Source organism: Rhinolophus ferrumequinum, assembly GCF_004115265.2.
Source record: "Rhinolophus ferrumequinum isolate MPI-CBG mRhiFer1 chromosome 15 unlocalized genomic scaffold, mRhiFer1_v1.p scaffold_54_arrow_ctg1_1, whole genome shotgun sequence".
In the NCBI taxonomy this organism is placed as follows: domain Eukaryota; kingdom Metazoa; phylum Chordata; class Mammalia; order Chiroptera; family Rhinolophidae; genus Rhinolophus; species Rhinolophus ferrumequinum.
The window spans coordinates 12,086,489-12,105,597 of record NW_022680357.1 but is presented as its reverse complement, the minus strand read 5'-3'; the positions used below and the strand labels follow the sequence as shown (position 1 = coordinate 12,105,597).

General features: G+C 47.2%; 1 protein-coding gene across 2 annotated transcripts in view; it reads right to left on the bottom strand.

The window, feature by feature from the left end:
- The window catches only part of SHISA9 (shisa family member 9), a 249,423-nt gene that overhangs the window by 3,008 nt on the left and 227,306 nt on the right, over positions 1 to 19,109 (bottom strand). Inside the window, exon 4 of one of the 2 annotated variants that reach the window (XM_033102092.1) lies at positions 17,174 to 17,221. The exons of the other annotated variant lie outside the window; for it this stretch is intronic. Coding sequence (XP_032957983.1) covers positions 17,174 to 17,221 — 48 coding nt within the window. The remainder of the gene's footprint in view (positions 1 to 17,173; positions 17,222 to 19,109) is intronic. 2 annotated transcript variants of the gene reach the window in all.

The following is a 19,109-nucleotide window of genomic DNA, read 5'->3' as shown; positions in this document are numbered from 1 at the left end:
CCATCCTTGGCTTCCTTACAAAATACAGGTATTGTTTCTTCATTATTAAAACTGATGCAGTCTCATTAGCAAAACGATTGAACATGGCGAGAAACATTCTGTCTATCCCCACCACTCAAGAGAGCCGGTATCAGCCTTGGGGTGTCTTTTCTCCTGGTCTTCTCAGCACACAGGGTTTAACTGGGAATTTTTATTAGTGTGTTTGTTTGCTTTCAGCAGGGAAGTAGACCCGTGTTCAAATCCCAACTCTGCCACCTACTAGCAGCGAAGCTTTGGCTCAATTACTTAATGTTTATTAGCATCAGCTTCTGCACAAGGCAAGTAATTACAATACAAAGGATATTTCATCGGGCTGCCTGGAGAGTTAAGTGATACGATGTGTGCTACGTGTGTATATTAGCCACCAGCATTAGCGTAATTATTATAAATAACCAATTGCTCACACACTAATCTATGAAGCATCGCTTCCTGTTGGTATCAATGATTCATCAACAGCATTTTAATGCCCGCATAATATTTCATCGGATGAAACTTTCTAGATTAATCACGCCCCCTCCTGATGACCATTCAAGCTGTGCCAATATTTTGCTAATATAAATAAAACTGAGATGAGAATCTTCTAGACTAAAGATCTCTCTGTAGTGAGAAGTTTGAATTTAGACCACTCCTAAAACTATTTTCTCGATCTCCATCAGGGGATTGCAGGGTGTTGCCTATGGACCCCACTGGCTGTCGCCTGTTTCTGTATTAATAAAGTTTTCCTGGAATACTGCCATTCCCCCCAGTCACCTACTGTCCACAGCTGCTTTTGTTCTGCAGTGTAGACCGGAGTATGTGCGGCAGAACCTGCAAGGCCCACAAAGCCTGCAATATTTACCATCCAGCCCTGCAATGAGTTACCTGACGGAAAATTACTGTGTCAAAGGGCGTAAACATCATGAAGACCCTTGGTACATATTGCCGACAAAGCTACAAAAGAGTGACGCCAATTTCCACTCTGCTTCACTGGTCTACAGCACTTTCTTTCTTCCTTTTTTTTCTTTTTTTCTCTTTCTTCATTTCTCCTTTTCTCTTTCCCTCTCCCTTCCTTTTCTTTCTCCCCCCCCTTACCCTCCTTTCTTTCTCTCCCTCTCCCCCCCAACCGTCTTCCTCTCTCTTTCTCTTTCTCTCCTGATTTATTTATTTGATCGTTTTATGGAGACCTTTTCTTTTCTTTCCTCTTGCAAATTTTTAAAGATCCTCTATACTTTTAAAATTAAATTCTTATCAATATGCCTTTGAATTAATGTGTCTCCGGCGACAAGAAATCTTTACTGCTGTTTCAGTCACACTTACAACAACGTCCCACCTTATTACATGTGTGAATTTATGTAAATTCATGGAGACTGTCACAGTTTCAGGTCTCTTTCCTCATTTCAAGAACCCTGATTTTAATCCTACTTGACAGATTAGGAAACTGTCAAGCTCAGGCCTGTGAAACAACTTCACTAAGGTTAAATCGTAACCCACAGCTGGCGGCTGAGCCGGGGTAGAAGCTAAGTCCATTAGACATGATCCAATGCTTCGGAAAGGCCAGCAGGGGAAAGCTTTGGTTTCAGGACTGAGTGGGCAAAAATACACCCCATTTGCCCCCTCTGGGTCCAGGGCGGACGTCACTTATGGATCATAGTACTGTGTTCTGGCAAGTGTGGCCCCGGCTCAGACCCCTTAACACCCATTTTCCAGGCTTACGACAGTTTCAGTTGGGTTTCTCTTCCTGGTCATGCAAATAACCCTGGAGGATGCCATCTTTCAAGGCAAAGTCCCCCTTTCCATAAATTCTAGGGCTGCCTGAAGATCCAGAATGTCAACGCCATTAGGAACCCCGGAATCTGCTACTGACGCGCTCACATCCCCACAACACCACGCACTGCTTAACGTGGCGTGAGTTAGCTTCACGACGACGTGAGAGCCCCATCTTTCAGTCTTCCAGAAGAAAGCTCTAGGTGCCAAGTTCCCAATGCCATCAAGTTCCCGTAGAAAAATGCTCTGAAATCCGCCTTGGACTTCAGAAGAGATTCAGTGGCACCTCCCACTCGAGGTGGCCACGCCCGATGACCCCGACCCTGACCCGTCCTTTCCCAGGCTCTCCCTGCTCGCTCGCATGCGAACACCAGCTCACGGGTCATTCGAGCCACAAATGTGGCAGAGTCATTTACTTCGGCGTCCTCTTGTCCCCCAGCACAACTGCTGAATCACCAGGCCCTTCTAGCCCTAGCGGACAAATGCCTTCCTAACCGATTCCGTTTCTGCCCCCACTTGGAAGGTTACTCCCTCCTTCATTTCATCTCCTCCAGTCCCTTCCCCACACGGCAGCCAAAGGCATGTTTCTAAAACGCACAACTGACTGCGTCACTCATATACCAATTGCTCTTCCAGCAATTGGTTCAGTCATTTCGTGACCCCCAAATAGGCATGAGGCATGTGCTGCACAGTGGAAATATAAGGGAGAATCAGAAACAGACATGGCCCCGGTCCTCGTGAGGTGGACATTCGACTAACGAGGGCGGATAGTGACCAAATAATCCCACAAATTACATGAAAGCATAAATACAGTTGAATAGAACAGCCAGTCGTATGAGTATTTGGAGTGAGACCTCTGAGCTGGTCTGAGAACCAGGGCTGAGGAGTCCTCGCCCTGCATTCACACTGGACCCTCTGTCATTTGTCTTTCAACACTGAGTGAGGTGTCGCCTCTCGATTCCCTCAGGTTCTCTCAGGGACCCCCGCCCTCACTGTATCACCGCACTGACCACGCTGCTTTATAATTTTCCATTTTCACATCTATATTCTCCCACTAGATTCTGAGTGCTTTGAGAGCAGGGGACCTTATCTTTCCATCTGTGTGACTCTGGCTATCAAGCCCAGCCATACACGGAATCACACGGGGGAGTGTTTAAAGCATTCAGATTCCTTGGTCCTTCCCGCAAACCGCCAGCTCAGACACAGATTTTTTTTGAAGCACCCGCTCCTGTCCCCACATTGATTAATGTTCAGCCAGAGCTGAGGACAGCAGGCAGAGCCCCGGCGCCTACCACAGCGCAGGCATGTGGCTTTTTGTCGAGAACTAAAGGGAAGTGACCTCCCGTCTCCCTCCTGTTCTCTCCAACTGCCCCCCACGTCTGATGAGGTCAGATCCCACCTCACTAGGCTTTGGTCCATGACACGGATCATGGCTGTCAGTTTTCACGTGCTGATGCACTTCAGTATTAACTGTCTCTCCCACCAGCGTTCCCAGACGGCAAGGCAGGTCTGAATTTTGCTCATCGCTACATAGGCAATGTTCAGCTTCTCCCTAGTGGACATGAGGTTCTCAAGAAATAGTCACTGAATGAATGCAGCGCAAAATGCCACAAAAGCAGAGAGACTATCCGGGCAATAGCTGGGTAGATACGCCTTCCCCCTTTCCTCCTTATTGAAAGTCTCACATGCCCTCATTATGTCCCAGGCATGATCCAGAACCATTCATTCCCATGTGTGTCTTTGCAGACGATGAACTAGTCTACGTCTGCTCAGAACGAGGGACACATTCCAGGGTTATTGTTTCTGACAAGCCGAGAAAAGAGATTATGAGGTGGGTGTCCCAACAGCTGGGACGGGTGATGGCTTCTCAAAAAGTTCTACATAAAAACAGCCCTAGAGGCCTCCAGCTCTCAGCAGATCAGTGCAGGTGTGGCGAGAAGCTCCTATGAAGAGGAATCGTGGAGCCTCACATGGAAAATCTATAGGTTGGTGCAAACGTTATTGTGGTTTAAAAGGTTAAAAATAATTGCAAAAACCGCAATTACGTTTGCACCAACCTAATACATCTTTCTCCACACCCAACTCTGAATTGGTCTCTTGGTGAACCTGGCATTGGGTACTCCCTGAGCATAGAAAGTGTTTAGTACGTGGGGTACGAGGGGAGTGGACGAGAAAATTGGTGGGCTCTGGAATCAGACACACCTGAGTTTATGAGACCTCAGGATTGTCACTTAACCTCTTATAACTCTATTCTTAGGTGGGAACAATATAAACTACAATTAGGTTTATCACGAGGAATAAATTATACGAGACATATAAGCTACACAGAACACTTCTGGAGTACAATAACTAGTCAATGCATCTATTTTGTCTCCTGGCGTATGAAAGATCTGGGTGAAATCCAACAGACATTTATTGAGCACCCATTCTGTGCCAGGCAACCTGCTAAGCACAAACGAGACATTCATCCAAACCAACCATCCTTCTCTCCTTTCTTCCTTCTCTTGTCACTTCCCTCTACCCAGCATGTGTGCCCTCAATGGCATGAGAAGGGCCCTTGATCTGCTTGGGACGAAGAGCTGACGAGGGAAGGCATCCTTGCAGATGTGCTCTTGAGCATCTCAGGTGAGGGAACACGTGGTATACCCCCAAAATGGCCATAATGTTTTGCACTGCCATCCACCAACAGGTGGAATCTATTTCCCCACCCTCTGAACCTGGCCCAGCCTTGTCCTTGGCTTTGACCGGGAGACTATAGCAGAAGTGATGTGACACGAGTCCTAACCCTGGCCTTTTAGTTCTACAGCTTCTGCTCTCAGGCTCTTGGAACCCTGCGTCCACGTGAAGAAGGAAGTCCAGGAGGGCCTCCTGGAGGACGAGACACCCTAGGCCACTTCCCATGTTCACAACCAACAGCCTGCTCATTGCCAGATACTGAGTGAGGTCCTGCGAGACCCTATTCCACCAGCTGACCTGCCAAGGAAGCCGGACCGAGACCAAGCAATGCAGCACAAAGCACCAGAGCTGCCCAGCTGATCCAGAATCAGGAGCCCCGTAAATGGTTGCTGTTACGTCGTAAGCTTTGGGGTAGTTTGTTCTGCAGAAGTAGGCAACTGCTACAGAGCAGCATTTGCAAAAGCTCTCAGGTGGGAAGGAGCATGGTGGCTTCAAGAAACTGAAAGGATTTCTGTGGGGTAGAGGGAAGCAAGCAAAGGGGCACTGGCTCATCGGATGTCCCGTAGGCAAGACTACGAGCGTACGTCATCCACACCCACGCGTTTGCCTGACCGTCCTCCTTCCTCCACTAGACTCCGATGTTTTAGAGAAGTGAAGAGTGGGCACAGAGTTGTTGCCTGGGGGCACAAAACTGTCCTTCAAAGAATTACTTTCAAGATGATTTCAACAACAAGAATGTGGTTGGTGGTGGATGAACAGTTCCCACAACCAGGAAATGGAATTTTCATGAAACTCTCTTCCCAGTGTTTCTGGTGGCCTCTGATTTGGATCCAGAGGAGGGGGAAGAAATGCTTACATGGCCACTCTCGGCACTGTGCACTGCGCTCCCTGTCTTAGTATATTAAAAAGCTCCTTGTGAAAGAAATAACAGATTCATTGAACAGCCTTGAAAACCCCATTAATGAATGCATTAACCTAACGAGCCCCGGTACCTCATGGGCAGATGGCTGACAAGCAGACCAGGAAACAGATGTGTGAGCCTTTCAACAACGCTGGTCCTCTCCAGTTTGATTTTTCTTCATTTAAAAAGAAGAAGAAAGAAAGAAAAAGGTGCTTTCCTTCCAGTGAGCCTAATTGCCTTGAAGGAATCGACGCTGTAAAATTAAACTGTACCTCCCTCCATCTGTCTCTCTCTTAATTAGCCGCAGACACTTACACAGGTGGGAAAGGGGCTGGAGCTTTGCTTCCATGGAAATGGAGAGAGTCAAGGTAACAGCCAGTTTCCAAAACAAGCTGCACATCTGAGGGTCTTAGCAGGTGGCCTCCCACCTACCTTCTTTCCCTGGGCCAAAGATATCTTAAGGAGAGGTTCCTATAGCTCATTCTCACCTGGTGATATTCTTGGGTCTCAGGTGATGGATTTCACCTAGCAAGCAAAGCAAAGCTTTCACCATTCCTCATTTGTCCCTGTCTTTGGTCCAAGAATATGTAGAAATGGAGTGATGAATCTTCCCATCACACTTGCAAAGAAAATCCAAATTATTTGCAATGGCCACCAAGGTCTGCATGACCTGGTCTCTGGCTATTTGTCCATTTTTATCTCTTACACACTTATTATGAACCCATCACAGAGTGGATTAGTTTCCTAGGGCTGCCATAACAAATCACCACGAACTGGGCAGCTTAAAACAACAGAAATGTATTCCCTCACAGTTCTGGAGGCCAGACATCTAAAATCCAAGCGTCGGCAGAGCCATGCTCCTGAAGACTCTAGCGGAGGACGCTTCCTGGTCTTTTCCAGCTTCTGGAGGTTGTTGCCATCCTTGGTATTCGTGCCTTGTAGCTGCATCGCTCCGGATTTCCCTCTGGCTTCAGAGGGCCGTCCTCTCTGGGTATGTCTATACATCCAAATGTCCCTCTTCTTATGTGGACACCAGTCACTGGATTAAGACCCACGTTAGTTAAGTATGACCTCACTGTAACTCCATGACAGCTGCAGAGACCCTATATCCAAGTGTGGTCACAGTCTAACTGTTCCAAGTGGATACAAATTTTTTTTGGGGGGGGGCATTATTCAATGCAGTTTGCACAGGATTCCTTTCCGTTCCTGAACACACAAAGCTTTTCATCTCAGAACCACTGGACCTTGTTGTCCCTGCTTTCTCTCTGCCAGAGGCTCTTATTTTTGGTTGCAAATCTGGATCCTTCTTGTCATTTGGTTCTCCAATCAAAGGCCACCTCCTCAAAAAACTCCCTCCTGATGACCCAATCAAAACAGAGCACCCCTTGATCCATTTGCTATCATCACCTCTCGAGGATGATCTTAGCCTGTATCATTACATGAAATTCTCTTTCGTAGTTACTTGTGGATTAACTGTCTCCCTCGACTAGAACGAGCTCCAATTGGTGTAGAGATCAACTCGTCTCTGCTCACTATTGTATCCCCAATATGTAGCCCAGCACCTGGTCCACAGAAGGGGTAAATCATATGCATTTAATGAAGGAAGGAAAGCACCAGAGCTATTTCCATTCCAGTGACATCCTCTGCAATAGAAATGGGCAGGATGTCTTCCGCCATCTAGAATGACAGCTGATCCTGTGTCCACTCGACTGGCCCCTGGAATGTTTGGAGTAAACATTATTCTGGGTGTGTCTATGAAGGTGTTTCCGGATGACATTAGCATTTGAATTGGTGGATTCAGTAGCTTGCTTCCCTCGCCTGCCCCCCAGGGGGGGGTGGGAATCATCTAATTCTTTGAGGAACTAAACACAACAAAAAGCAGAGGAAGAAGGATGCATGTCTTTCCTGCCTGCTTGCCTGCTTGGCCTGGGACAGCTGTCTTCTCCTGCCCAGAGACTGGGAATTACAACCTTGGCTCCCCGGATTCTCAGGCCTTCAGACTCAGCCTGGAGTTACACCACCAGTTTTCCTGGCTTTCTAGCTTGCAGACAAATAGATCGTGGGACTTGCTCGGCCCCATAATCGCATGAACCAATTCCCCAATATAAATCTCCATATATATATTTACCTCGTGTTACTCATATACATGAATATTCACATAGGGATATATATGTATTTATATTTCACACACACACACACGAAAGGAGATTTATTATGGGAAACTGGTTCAACCAAACCAATAGCATACACCTCCTATTATTCACGTATGGTATATATGAGTATATATGAGCAATAGCATGTATGAGTCTATGCAGTCGACCCTTGAACATGGGTTTGAACTGCACGGGTCCACTTATCTATGGAGTTTTCTCAATTGACTCACAAAGATCAAACCCCCGTTGTTCAAGGGTCAACTCCACAGTTGGGAATCTGCGTACGTGGATGGGTGACTGTAGTTGTACACAGAGTTTGAAGGGCCCAGGAGGTCAGCGGCCCAGCCCTCATGTTGTCCAAGGGTCAACTGGATATGTATCGGTTTCGTTCCTCTGGAGAACCACGACAAACTGTGATAGTCCGTATCACAGACGGCTGAGTGACCTGTGCTTTGCAGAGATACAAGGACTGAAGCCTGGGTTAAGTTCCAGTATTTCTGGGGCAGGAGAACACGGCTGGAAACTCGCAGAGGCGTGAATGTTCAGTAGCAGCCCTAGCTCAGGGGAGTTGGAACGGAGTTGGGTACAGGAGGCAGGGGTTGGCGAAAGAGAGTGCCTGGTTATACCAGCAGCTCGAGTGTGGACATGACCTTCCTGCCTCGCTCCCAGTGCTGTACTGAGTACAAGCTCACCTTTAGCGAATGCGTGCTCTGTTCTGACACTGGGCTCGGGAATCGTATGAATGCGACCCCCATTCATACTCTCAGTATCCTAACGAGGTAGTTGCTATTATGGTCTGATTTGATAAGTGGGGAAACTGAGGCGAGAGATCTTTGGCAACTTGTCCAAGTGATGGAGCTAAGATTTAAACCCAGGATACCTGGCTGAACTCCAGGTATCCTGGAATGTATGAAAGTGTGGATACAACACTTATCATTTAACCACTCCCCTGCCTTACAGAAAATAGCCTCGTTCCCTTAACAAGGGTCCAACTGCAGGACAATATTCCTCCAAAACTAAAGAAAGTGGAGGACAGAATGACAGTTATGCACATAAGCACTTTTCTTGGTTCTGCCTCTCAAAATATCAGGGATTGGGGTAGCCAGGTAAATATCATATTGTTTAAGAAGAAACACCAAAATGCCACAACCAAAATTTTAATGAAGACCCATACAGTAAAGTATTTTTATCTTTTTCTTCCTTAAGATGGGGCAGGAGAAGGGACTCAGGGGTGACACAAACTCTCCCTGCCAGGTTTCTTTCAGCATTTAGGTTGGCTACTGCATTACAAGTCTTGGCAGCCTGTGAAGTACATTGGCACTGGCTGGCGTGCTGGCCAGTCACCCACCAAACGGCCTCCCAAGACAGAGCTCGGTTGGATAAACAGCTACACGCTTCTCACAGAACCAAAAGGAGACAGGCTTCTTCATGTTTGTTCCGGGTCAGGCACTCTCCACGGTGCTATATACGAGGTCTGACAATTAAGTTCGTGAACTCATCCTAGAAAAAATGCTACATACATCATTGCTGAATATCACTATGGTCACCTTTGAAGTACTTCCCCTGGGAAGCTATGCACCAATGCCAGTGCCTAGTCCACCCTTCAAAGCCATTTTGGAACTCTTTTTCTGGAATGACCATCAGAGCTGTTGTCATATTATCCTTGATGTCTTGAAGGTCATCAAAATGGCTTCCTTTCAATATTTCCTTTATCTTCGTGTAAAGAAAGAAGTCACCGGGGTCCAGATCAGGTGAGTAGGGAGGGTGTTCCAATCCAGTTATTTGTTTACTGGCTAAAAACTCCCTCACAGACAGTGTCGTGTGAGCTGGTGCATTGTCGTGATGCAAGAGCCATGAATTGTTGGCGAAAAGTTCAGGTCAACTAAGTTTTTGACGCAGCCTCTTCAGCACTTCCAAATAGTAAACTTGGTTCACTGTTTGTCCAGTTGGTACAAATTCATAATGAATAATCCCTTTGATATCAAAAAAGCAAAACAGCGCTGCAACAAGTTCGTGAACCTAACTGTCAGACCTCATATATTATCTCATTTAGTCGGGCCTCCATCCCCGTGGAGCCGATGAGGTACCGTGTTTCCGGCTAGGTCCTTATTTTCAGGGAAACATGGTAGATGTTGCTTGGACTCATTACACTACCTCACACTGATTTCCTCCATGACAATCGAGCAGGATCAAATTTTGAGATATTAACCAATGTTTCTTTCCCTTGGGCTTCCACTATTCCCTCCCCACCCCTTAGAGAGCTGCAGTCACTTTTCACGGTGACAAGGAGCCAAAGTTTTGGTTTTGAATCTCACACTGGGCTCTTGATAGTTATAGTAGAGTCTTGAAGGGCAAGATTTCAGCAGTACGATCTGGGAATGTTGTGAGATGAAGAGGCTTCAGAGAGGTCGAGAACTTGAAGGATTCAGCTTTATACAGTACAGAACAGTTGATTTTGTGACTGTAAAATCTTCTTTCCAATATGGTAGAAAGATCATGAACTTTGAGAGCAGATGGATCTGAGTTCAAATCCTGAATCTTTCACTTATAAGCTGGAAACCTTGAGCAAGTTACCTTAGTTCTCTAAGCTTTTCCAAGTAAATCTCAAATAACAAGGCCAATGAGGGAGGGGGCTGCGGGTATTGAAGAGAATCACATCAACTATCTTATACAAAGTGTCAACATCCTTGCCTCATAGTAGTTATTCAATAGATGGTAGTTGCTATTGCTGTCATTGTCAGAAAATAAAAAGAATATAAACTGCGGATAATAAGATCTGCTTTGCAGAGTGCAGTGAAATAAATGAGACAAGGCATGTAAAGGCACAAACATTATGCACAGCACATAGTAGGACTCCTTAAACGTATACCCTGACCTGAGAAAATATTGTAAAAGTCTACTACTTGTCTCTCAGATCTCTTCTACCATTTTTCTCAGGCACACAATCGCTCAGCTCCTAACTAGATTTCCACAGCCTCCTTGGAAGCTAAATTTGGCCATGTGGCTAATCACTCACCAGTGGAAAGGTAGCAAAAGTAACGCATCCGATATTGACTTCGCTTTACTTGCTTTAAGGAAAACTGGTTGACCTGGGTTTTCTCTCTCCCGCCTTCCTAGGCTATGCCAACAAGGAACTACAACAATGCAGAAGAGGATAATATGGTAGAGGGAGGTAGAGCAACAATGCTGAAGGAACCTGGGTCCCTGAGTGACAACTTGGAGCAGAGCTGCCCCTCCAGGCTGGACCCTTGGAGATACTACGCGCGAGAGAAATAGGCTTCTTTCTTTAAAGCCACTGTATTGTGGCCTTTTGGTACAATTGGACAGTACTTACTTTTTACTTATAGAAGAGTATTTTCAGTATCTCTGCTTTTCTTTTCTCCTTCACAAGCTGAATTAAAAAGTAAAAGAGGGAATGGTCTTATGGTGTAAAAATGTACCCAGTTATTTCTCTTTTCTTTTGAAATATGTGCTACAAAGCTGTACAGGTTCCTGAGGCTCTCTCAGCAGGCAGAAACAAGAAAGGCAGGAAAAAGGCCTAGCTTCACAGGCAGGAGAGGGCTGGGGAGGAGATGGGAAGATTTGTCTTTATGGCAAATTAGCTCTGTTTCACCTGATTCTGGGCCTTGCTACAAGTAGGGAAAATCACATGTGAACCAGGTTCTAATGAAGCTCTGGGATCTAGGTTCTTCCCATGAGGCCCCGTACCTTTCCTGAAGCTATGTCTCTTTAAGGGAGACAATTGGTAAGGGAAGGCCAGGAGCCTAGCCTTTTTTGGTCTTAACCATGAAGGCTCCCAATACAGGGCACCATTTCCTTTGCTGGAGAGGATTCTGAAATAGCACCTGGCTGGAGCTTTGTACCTCAGCTGTCCAGGATGTACCATGAGCCCCTCTGTTGTGGTTGCAGGGAGCCCTGTGTCAAAGTCTTGCTTGTGACAGGTCTCTGAAACCTCAGGCCCTCTGTCCCTGCCCTTAGGCTGTCCTGCTAGGCAGTCACCACTTTCTGAAAGGTAGTTGGACAAAGGTGGATGATCTCATGCTCCAGCCATGGCTGACCACAGAGCCCTCTGCACAGAAGGGCCCTGGATGGAAACTGTATACTCATGCACTACCTTTGCACGCATCCTGCATTGCTGCTCCATAGATGGAGATGTTTCCATTCAGAAATTCACTGTGTGCTCTGTCTCCTGATCAATTTCCCAGCTGGGGAAATTTTATTCAACTGGTGGTTTTTTGTTTGTTTTTTTAATGAAGCAAATAAAGTTTAACTATCCTTAATCTTATGTACCTCCTTCCAATTTGCTGTAGCAAAGGACCAGCTCATAGTAGATAATTATAAGATCTGGGACCCTATATGAGATTAATGCCTGATTGACCTCAATTCTTTACCCTTCCCTGTATCCACACTCTTTTCATGTGACTTTGAAACTCACCCCCAGAAAGGAGGATCTGGTTTCCTCACCGCTGGATCCTGAGTTCATCCATGTAACTAAGGAATGTACACACACGTGACACAAACAGAAGTTTGAAAAAGTGCTTGCTGGTTTTGGGTGGCTCTGCTGCACCTCTGCCATCATCATGGGAACATGTCTACCTGCTCTGAGGATGAAAGACACCTGGGGCAGCGTCAAGTCACCCCAGCCACGCCAGCTAGATCAGCCAACATGTAGCCAACTCCCAGACACATGGCAGGTTCAGAGGAGATGAGGAGAACCTTCCATAGCAGCATGAATCACTGGCACACAGACTCCTGATCTCAATAAATGATGAGCTATATAATTTATAAGCCATGAGATTAGAGGTCATTTGTTACGCAGCTTTATGGTGGCAATGGATAACTGATACAAATACCAATCAGTCTCTCACCCTACTTCTAGGAAGAGCCCCAGTTTTGAAGGGGGACCAACCTCTCCCCTATTCTTAACCCATGCGGTTTGGATGACATACTCCTCCACTCCTCTACCCTCTAGCCATGCCCCAGTGACTACAAACCGCCCATCTCATTGCCCTCACTACAACGATTTGTGCAGAGGTGGGCACGCGACAAGCCAATCAAAGCTAAGCCTGGGATCTTCACTTATAGAGATAGAGCATTTTATAGGAGAGGCAACTGAAGCTGTGGGCTCAAGAACACCCAACGGGGTCTAGAATATAATTCTCCTGACTGCTACCTGGTTGATTTTTCTGGTGTATCCCAGAGCCTCTTCAGAAAAGCGAACAGGAGCCCAGCTTCACCTAAGGAAGTATCAGTAAAGTGTACACTGAGTGTCTACAGCACACTGGGTGCCGGGGAAGTGTGAATGAACGGGACCTGGCTTCGCCTCAGAGGGACGTACCTTCAAACCAGTCAAATGCTTGCTGCAATCTTGCTGCAGTAGTTTTCTGCAAAGCAAAGAATCTCCTCCCTGCCTCCCTTCAAGCCCTATGGGTGCCCAAGGAAGCTCGTCAAAACTCTGAGGCTTGCTGCATGCTTTACAAAAGAGGCCAAACTCAAGAGCTGGTGGGATTTGATTTTTATGGGGAAAAAAAAAATCAGCTCCCAGCCCTCTACCTACTCTGTGCCCTACTGCTACCAGCAAACCAGTAACCAAAGCAGAAAACTGCAAAAGCTCGAATTTCATATAGTAACATTTTAAGGCTGCTTTGAGGCGGGTTCTCCCTCAGAATGTGTGCACTCCAACAGGACGGTAACCCCAAATCACAGCTTTTCTATCACCTTGTGTCTTCTGTAGCACCTCTCGGATGGACATTACCACTGAGCTACATGCATTTTCTTAGGAAAAAGAAAGAGGTCGGGTTTATTGAGTACCTACTATGTACTACGCAGTGTTTTAGCCATTTCCCCAACATCACCCCACGTAACCCCTCTTAAAGATGGGAGATAAAGACAATATCATTTTTTCCATGTGAAGATGAGAACCAAGGCCCAGAGATAATGAGTAATTTGGTTGCCAAATTACTCTGCCACAGCTGATAAGGGGCAGAGCAGGACACCAAATCTAAGACTGTCCCACTTCCAAACTTCTTACCTTCCAGCTGTGGCCCCAGCTCAAACCCCAACTAAGAAAACAGTTTTATTTCAACAAACAACAAAAATACTCATGTTGGGAGGAACGCTGGCATGTGAAAACTGGTGTTCTAGGGCAAATTGTGTTTGCATCTAGGATTGGGCCTTAAGTCCAAACTTTAGTGTGCATAGAATTACCCAGAAGGTGCATCTAAAAATTGACTGAAAAAATGTGGGGGCCCCACATCCAGTGGTTCCAGCTTCTTAGCAGTGGGTGGACTTAAGATTTATACCTGTACGAAGCAGCTCCCATACCTTTGGGTCAAGTCTTTAAGCTATTCTCTGAAGTCTGGGTCCTGGGGCGGGGTGTGACGTACCTGTCCTGTGTGACTTTGAGCACCTTCACGTGTCTCAGGGGGACTCAGGTCCCGCATGTGTAAAAGCCGGAAGGAAGGCCGAAGGGAGTGTGTTTTCTTCATTGTCTTCATTGGAGTGTATTACTTGCATTGTGTCAGAAAATTACTCCCGCAAACCCGATGAAGGGCAGATATCATCATTGCCTCGGTTTTAGAAATGTGGGAAGGGATGTCCTGAGCCTGTGAGTGGCTTGAGCAAGAGCCCACAGCCAGATTCTAATCAGCGCCAGAGTGATGAAATCACAGCACTAAGCTGGCAGTTTCCCCCAGGTTCAGTGTTCCAGTGTAACACTGGACACACAGACAGGCAGGTTCAAAGAGTCATTTTGATTAGGAGAGTCCACTGGGCTTGAGGTGGTGGTGAAAAATTTTCGTGGAGGGTTTTAAACAAGAATGACAGGAGTTCCCAGGGTTGGGCATGAGTGGATCAACAGGAGTGACCACTAGGGGGCGACATGCATGGGGAAACCACAGGGAGTGAACAGTGACTAGTTCATAGGTATGATCTGTTTGCCATTTTCTGTCCTGGCAGCTAACTGCTCCCTTCCAAAGTGAGTTGCAGTCAATGTGGGTAAAAGTAGGACAGTTGTCCCTTCAGGGACCTCGTCCTTTCTCCTTCACAGCTAGCTCCCCCTTTACCCATCCCTTCTACGTGACACCCACTCTTCTGCCTACTTCTCCACTCCTGCCCTATGTTCCCAGAGTGGGTTCCCAGCAACATTTGTGTGACCGGATGTTAAGCTAGTAACTGGTTTCCCTGAAAAGAGATCAGATGTCAAAAGCATTGGGAAAATGATGGCTTATACAGAGCTTGACAGTTTTTGTTACCACGAGATTTTTCAGAGCCTTTCATTTGCTCACCTGCTAATAACAGTAATAATACCAGTGATAGTCTCCCTGTATTTATCACTTTATCACAGTGCTTGCCAAGCACTGTGACATGTATTGTACATGGGATCTCATCTCATTCTTACAGCAACCTAGGAGGTAGGTGAAGAGCGTTGTCTCCATTTTAGAGATCAAAAAATAGAGGCTCAGATTGGTTGTGTAACTTGCTGAAGGTAGTAAGAACCCCAAATGATGTGGCCATGATTGGAACCTTGGTGGGTGTGAGGCGAAGCCCATCACACTCTGCTTATGTCTCCCTTTTAAGAAGGATGCGGGGTGTGGGAGGTGGGGGCCATGCAAACCCCCCAAGCTGGTTGTCATGCCTCCGGGAGCCTCAGCATCTGCAGGTTGAGTGGAGAACCCCGGGGAGGATCAGTGACCCCTGAGGAACATGGCTTGTCACTGGGACCCTTTTTCTCTTCCCCAGACAAGACAGGATAAATAAAGGTGCATTTTAGCAGGACAGGTGAAATCAGCCCCATCTGGGTAGAAAAACAGCTTCCAAGCCCTTGCTTTCGACCCAGCCTGAAATATTTTTGACGTGCATCAGACAGCAAGAGGCTGGTGTGAGGACAGGAGGCTGCCCGCCGCCAAACGCTGTCACGGGAATCGTAATGGCTTTGTTTTTCACCGGGGAGGAAAAAAAAGTTTATGCCTCAAATTAGTAGGTCTGTCATGTTCCAAATTGTTTGCATTTCTAAAAATGGACGTTGACATGTGAACAGTTATTATCTAAAGCAAGACCCAAAAATCTGCCTCTCTGAAAGCAACAACTGTGTAGTCCAGGGACACTCATTAGACTCGCGGGTCTAAAGCTCTCCACGAATATGAGGATACAGCGTGGCCCCCTTCCTTCTCCTCTCCTCCCACTAGAACTCAGGTCAAATTCCCCTCTTCAGACCCCTCAGAAAGATACCTGAAGACCTCACAGAACGGTCTTGTTTTCCCAGCAAGATTTCTCTGCTCCAGTGGGGTCCCCTGACGAGCAGCCTCAGTACCCCCTCAGGACGACTTAGAAATTCAGCCCATCGGGGCACCCACCCGAGGCCCATGAAGCAGAGCGTCCGTGTGGGGCCCAGGAGTCGGGGTTTCAGCACCGCTCCAGGAGATGCTGACACAGGCTCGAGCAGCTCAAACGTGAGATCAGCGCTGGGCGCTGCGCCCTCCAGCCCAGTCACTAAGCTGCGGAGTTTCTTAATTACCCTCCACTCCATTTCTTCTCTCCATCCTCTCCCCACACCAGCTCAGGTCACCACCCCCCTGGATGACTGCAAGAGCCTCCCATGGGTGTCACCAATGCCAGTCCACCCTCCCTTAGCCCGGCCTCAACTGGAAAAGCAGACTAATATTTGAGAATGCAAACATGGTCCTGCTAGCATCCTGCCTACAGCCCTGCAATGTCTTCTCATTTGCCCCAGTTCAAGGTCACTAAAGAGTCCGACCTTCACCTCCTTGGGACAGCTATATCTCTTCCCTATCCCCACAATCCTACAAAGCACCAGGAAGGGAGAAAGAAGGGAACCGAGTTTTCAGTTTATTCTGAAAAAAGCTGTCCCCGTCACGCTCCGGCGGAAAGTGACACAGAAATTAGAGTCAGACAGACATGGGTTCAAACTGCAGCTCTACCACTGAGCAGCTCTGCGAATAGACAAGCGAGAGAGCCTCGCTCACGTGTCATCTCTAAAAGGGAACGACAACGCCTGCACCCCTGGGTTATTGGACATTTAAACAGCATGCTGCAAAGAGCCCACCCAGCTCTCCGTCTGGCACACAGCAGGGAGGTAACAACTTGTAGCTTCTCCTGGTCCAGCCACCCAGCCAGTTAACTGAGAGTGAAGTCCATCAGCTCCTCAACTTTGGATGCAACCTCAGGAAAGCTGAAAATAGCGTTCTGTGCCCTAAAAGTCTAATCATTCCCAAGACCCTGGGCCAACACTTGGACTCTGTTTCTCTCTCCCCCGTAAGTTGTGTGTTGGCCCCTGCATGAATACGCCTTGTGTTTTGCCGTTTTGCCTGTACAGCTTTCTGAGAAAAAGCAACATTTCCTGGAAGTCTTACCTGGGACGGTTTCTGAGAGAGACATTTTCCTTCAGGCAATGGCTGTTGGGAAGCAAGGAGCAGTGATTCTTCAGCCTCACGCAGACACACCACACCCGGCCCCCATGCACACGTGTGTACACACGTACACACATACACACACACTGGAGCTGAGACGGACTTGCAGTTCACTAACACGGACACACGTGTGCACTGGGTCACACACAGACACTGGGACTCTCTGTGCCACCACAGATTGAGGTGAAATCCAACAACACCTGGAGGAAAGGGCTAGAAAAGCCATACGGTACCTTTCGGTGACTTAAGTGTCGCCACTGCCCAGTCACTACCAGAACTTCCTAAAAAATAATAATCGAGAGATGCTGGTCTGTTTCACAAACACCCAGGTGCTGCTGGGGGGCAGGCCTCAGGGGACCCGGGGACCAGGGCAAGGGACCAATGTGCAAAAGCAGTAGGCGCACACCTCTTTCCGCAAGGCTCCGAAGCAGTTTCAAGACAACGCCCAACAGAGGACCAAAAGACGTCCCCTGCAAAAGGCCTAGATGTTTTCACTGACGTAAAGGGAGAGAGAATCCTTTGGTGTGACTAGCGCTAAGCTTCAAACTTTTAAGAAAGAAAGGAAATTTGGAGTTGTAGGAGGTCACTTTGGCTAATGAAACACTGTTGACGAGATAAATTTTGATCCTGTTTTGCTGCAATCCCTCTCCTGGAAACGGTGTGTGTTTGAGGGGGTTTGGGGGGTGCATTGGCTCCAAATTCAAGGCTGGGATACACTCTTTTGAGGGCAGTTTTACATGCTGGGCGGCGGCAGACCAGGTGGGGTGAGGACTGCCCTAGCACACAGTCTGTGTTTGAAAAATCTTGTTGAATGAATGAATGAATTCAAGTTTCTCCACAGAGTCACTTTTCCTAAGGTACTGAAATCCCCCGAAAAGCTAAGCTGGTCATCCGAGAATCCCATAATGCCTGGGATTGGGGTTATAAATCAGTTTTTCCAAATTGAATTCCGTTTCGGATATCCTGAATGAGCCCCGGGGGACTCTGACATTATTAGCAGAACACCACGGGGACCTCTTTCATCAAGTGAAGGATGACAATGGCTACACACGTTGCCCTGTCCTTGGTAGGCCTTCTCTGTAACACTGGGTTTTACTCAAGGCGAGACAAACCTGCCCACGTGTCTGTGCGGCAGTCGCTGCCCATTGGCTGCAGGCCTGACCAATCGGCGAGCGCTACCAGCCCCCCTTTTCTTTCATAGGGTTCTATCTGGAAAGACCAAGTCCTCAACATTTTTTTGTGCACCGTTTCCAGTGATGTAACGGGCTGCCAGCTGAGGAGATGCGGGAATCAGTCTGTGATCTGAATGATTACAGAGCACAGATATGCCCCATTTAAACATTTCCGGTTGGCCTCTTAGGCGTGCCAAAGGACGCTCAAATTGCCACATCCCCCCCGTGGATATGAACTCTACACCCTCATCACTCACAACAGAGGGGAAATTGGCGTGACAGGAGAAGAGCCAGGAAGTTCAAATTAATTGGGACCCACCCAGGATGACTTGATGTTTCCGCTCCCTCTGAGCCAGAGTCAATGAATCTGGAAATAGTGACGTGCCCCCAGATCTGTCTGTGCGGGGGGACAGAACCCTGACTGAGTCAGAGCCACTGACTCCACAGACCCGACCTCACCCCCAAGTCAAACCCATCACTGTTTGCCCTGAAGGCAGGAACCTCGCTGCGGCCACCTCTGCCCCCACGAAGACAGGGCTTAGCTCTGGCAAAGCAGTAACAACCTTCGCTCCATCAATCCCCTGCCGAGAAGGGCACTTAATCAGATGGCATGCAGGCGCCCAAAAATATAGTTAAGGCTTCACTGTGCACTTGTGGGCACTAGTGGACATTAGGTAAATATTTATTGGGTGAAAAAATAAATTTTTATCCAAAGAGGAGAGGCCTAAGGCATTGAGAGGGAGGGGGACACGAGGGAACTTCCAGGAAGATGAAAGTATTTCTTATTCTTACTGGGATGTTGGTTACCCTAGTGTATGTACATTTCAACAATCACAGTATTGTAAAACTATGATCTGTGTATTTCACTATATGTAAATTATACTTCAACGATACTATACCTTAAATATGTTAAACCTCAACTATACTCAGCATCATGAGAAAACTTTAACCTTCAAAGAAAAACAATTAATACCTTATTAAGTCCTCCCCCACAAAG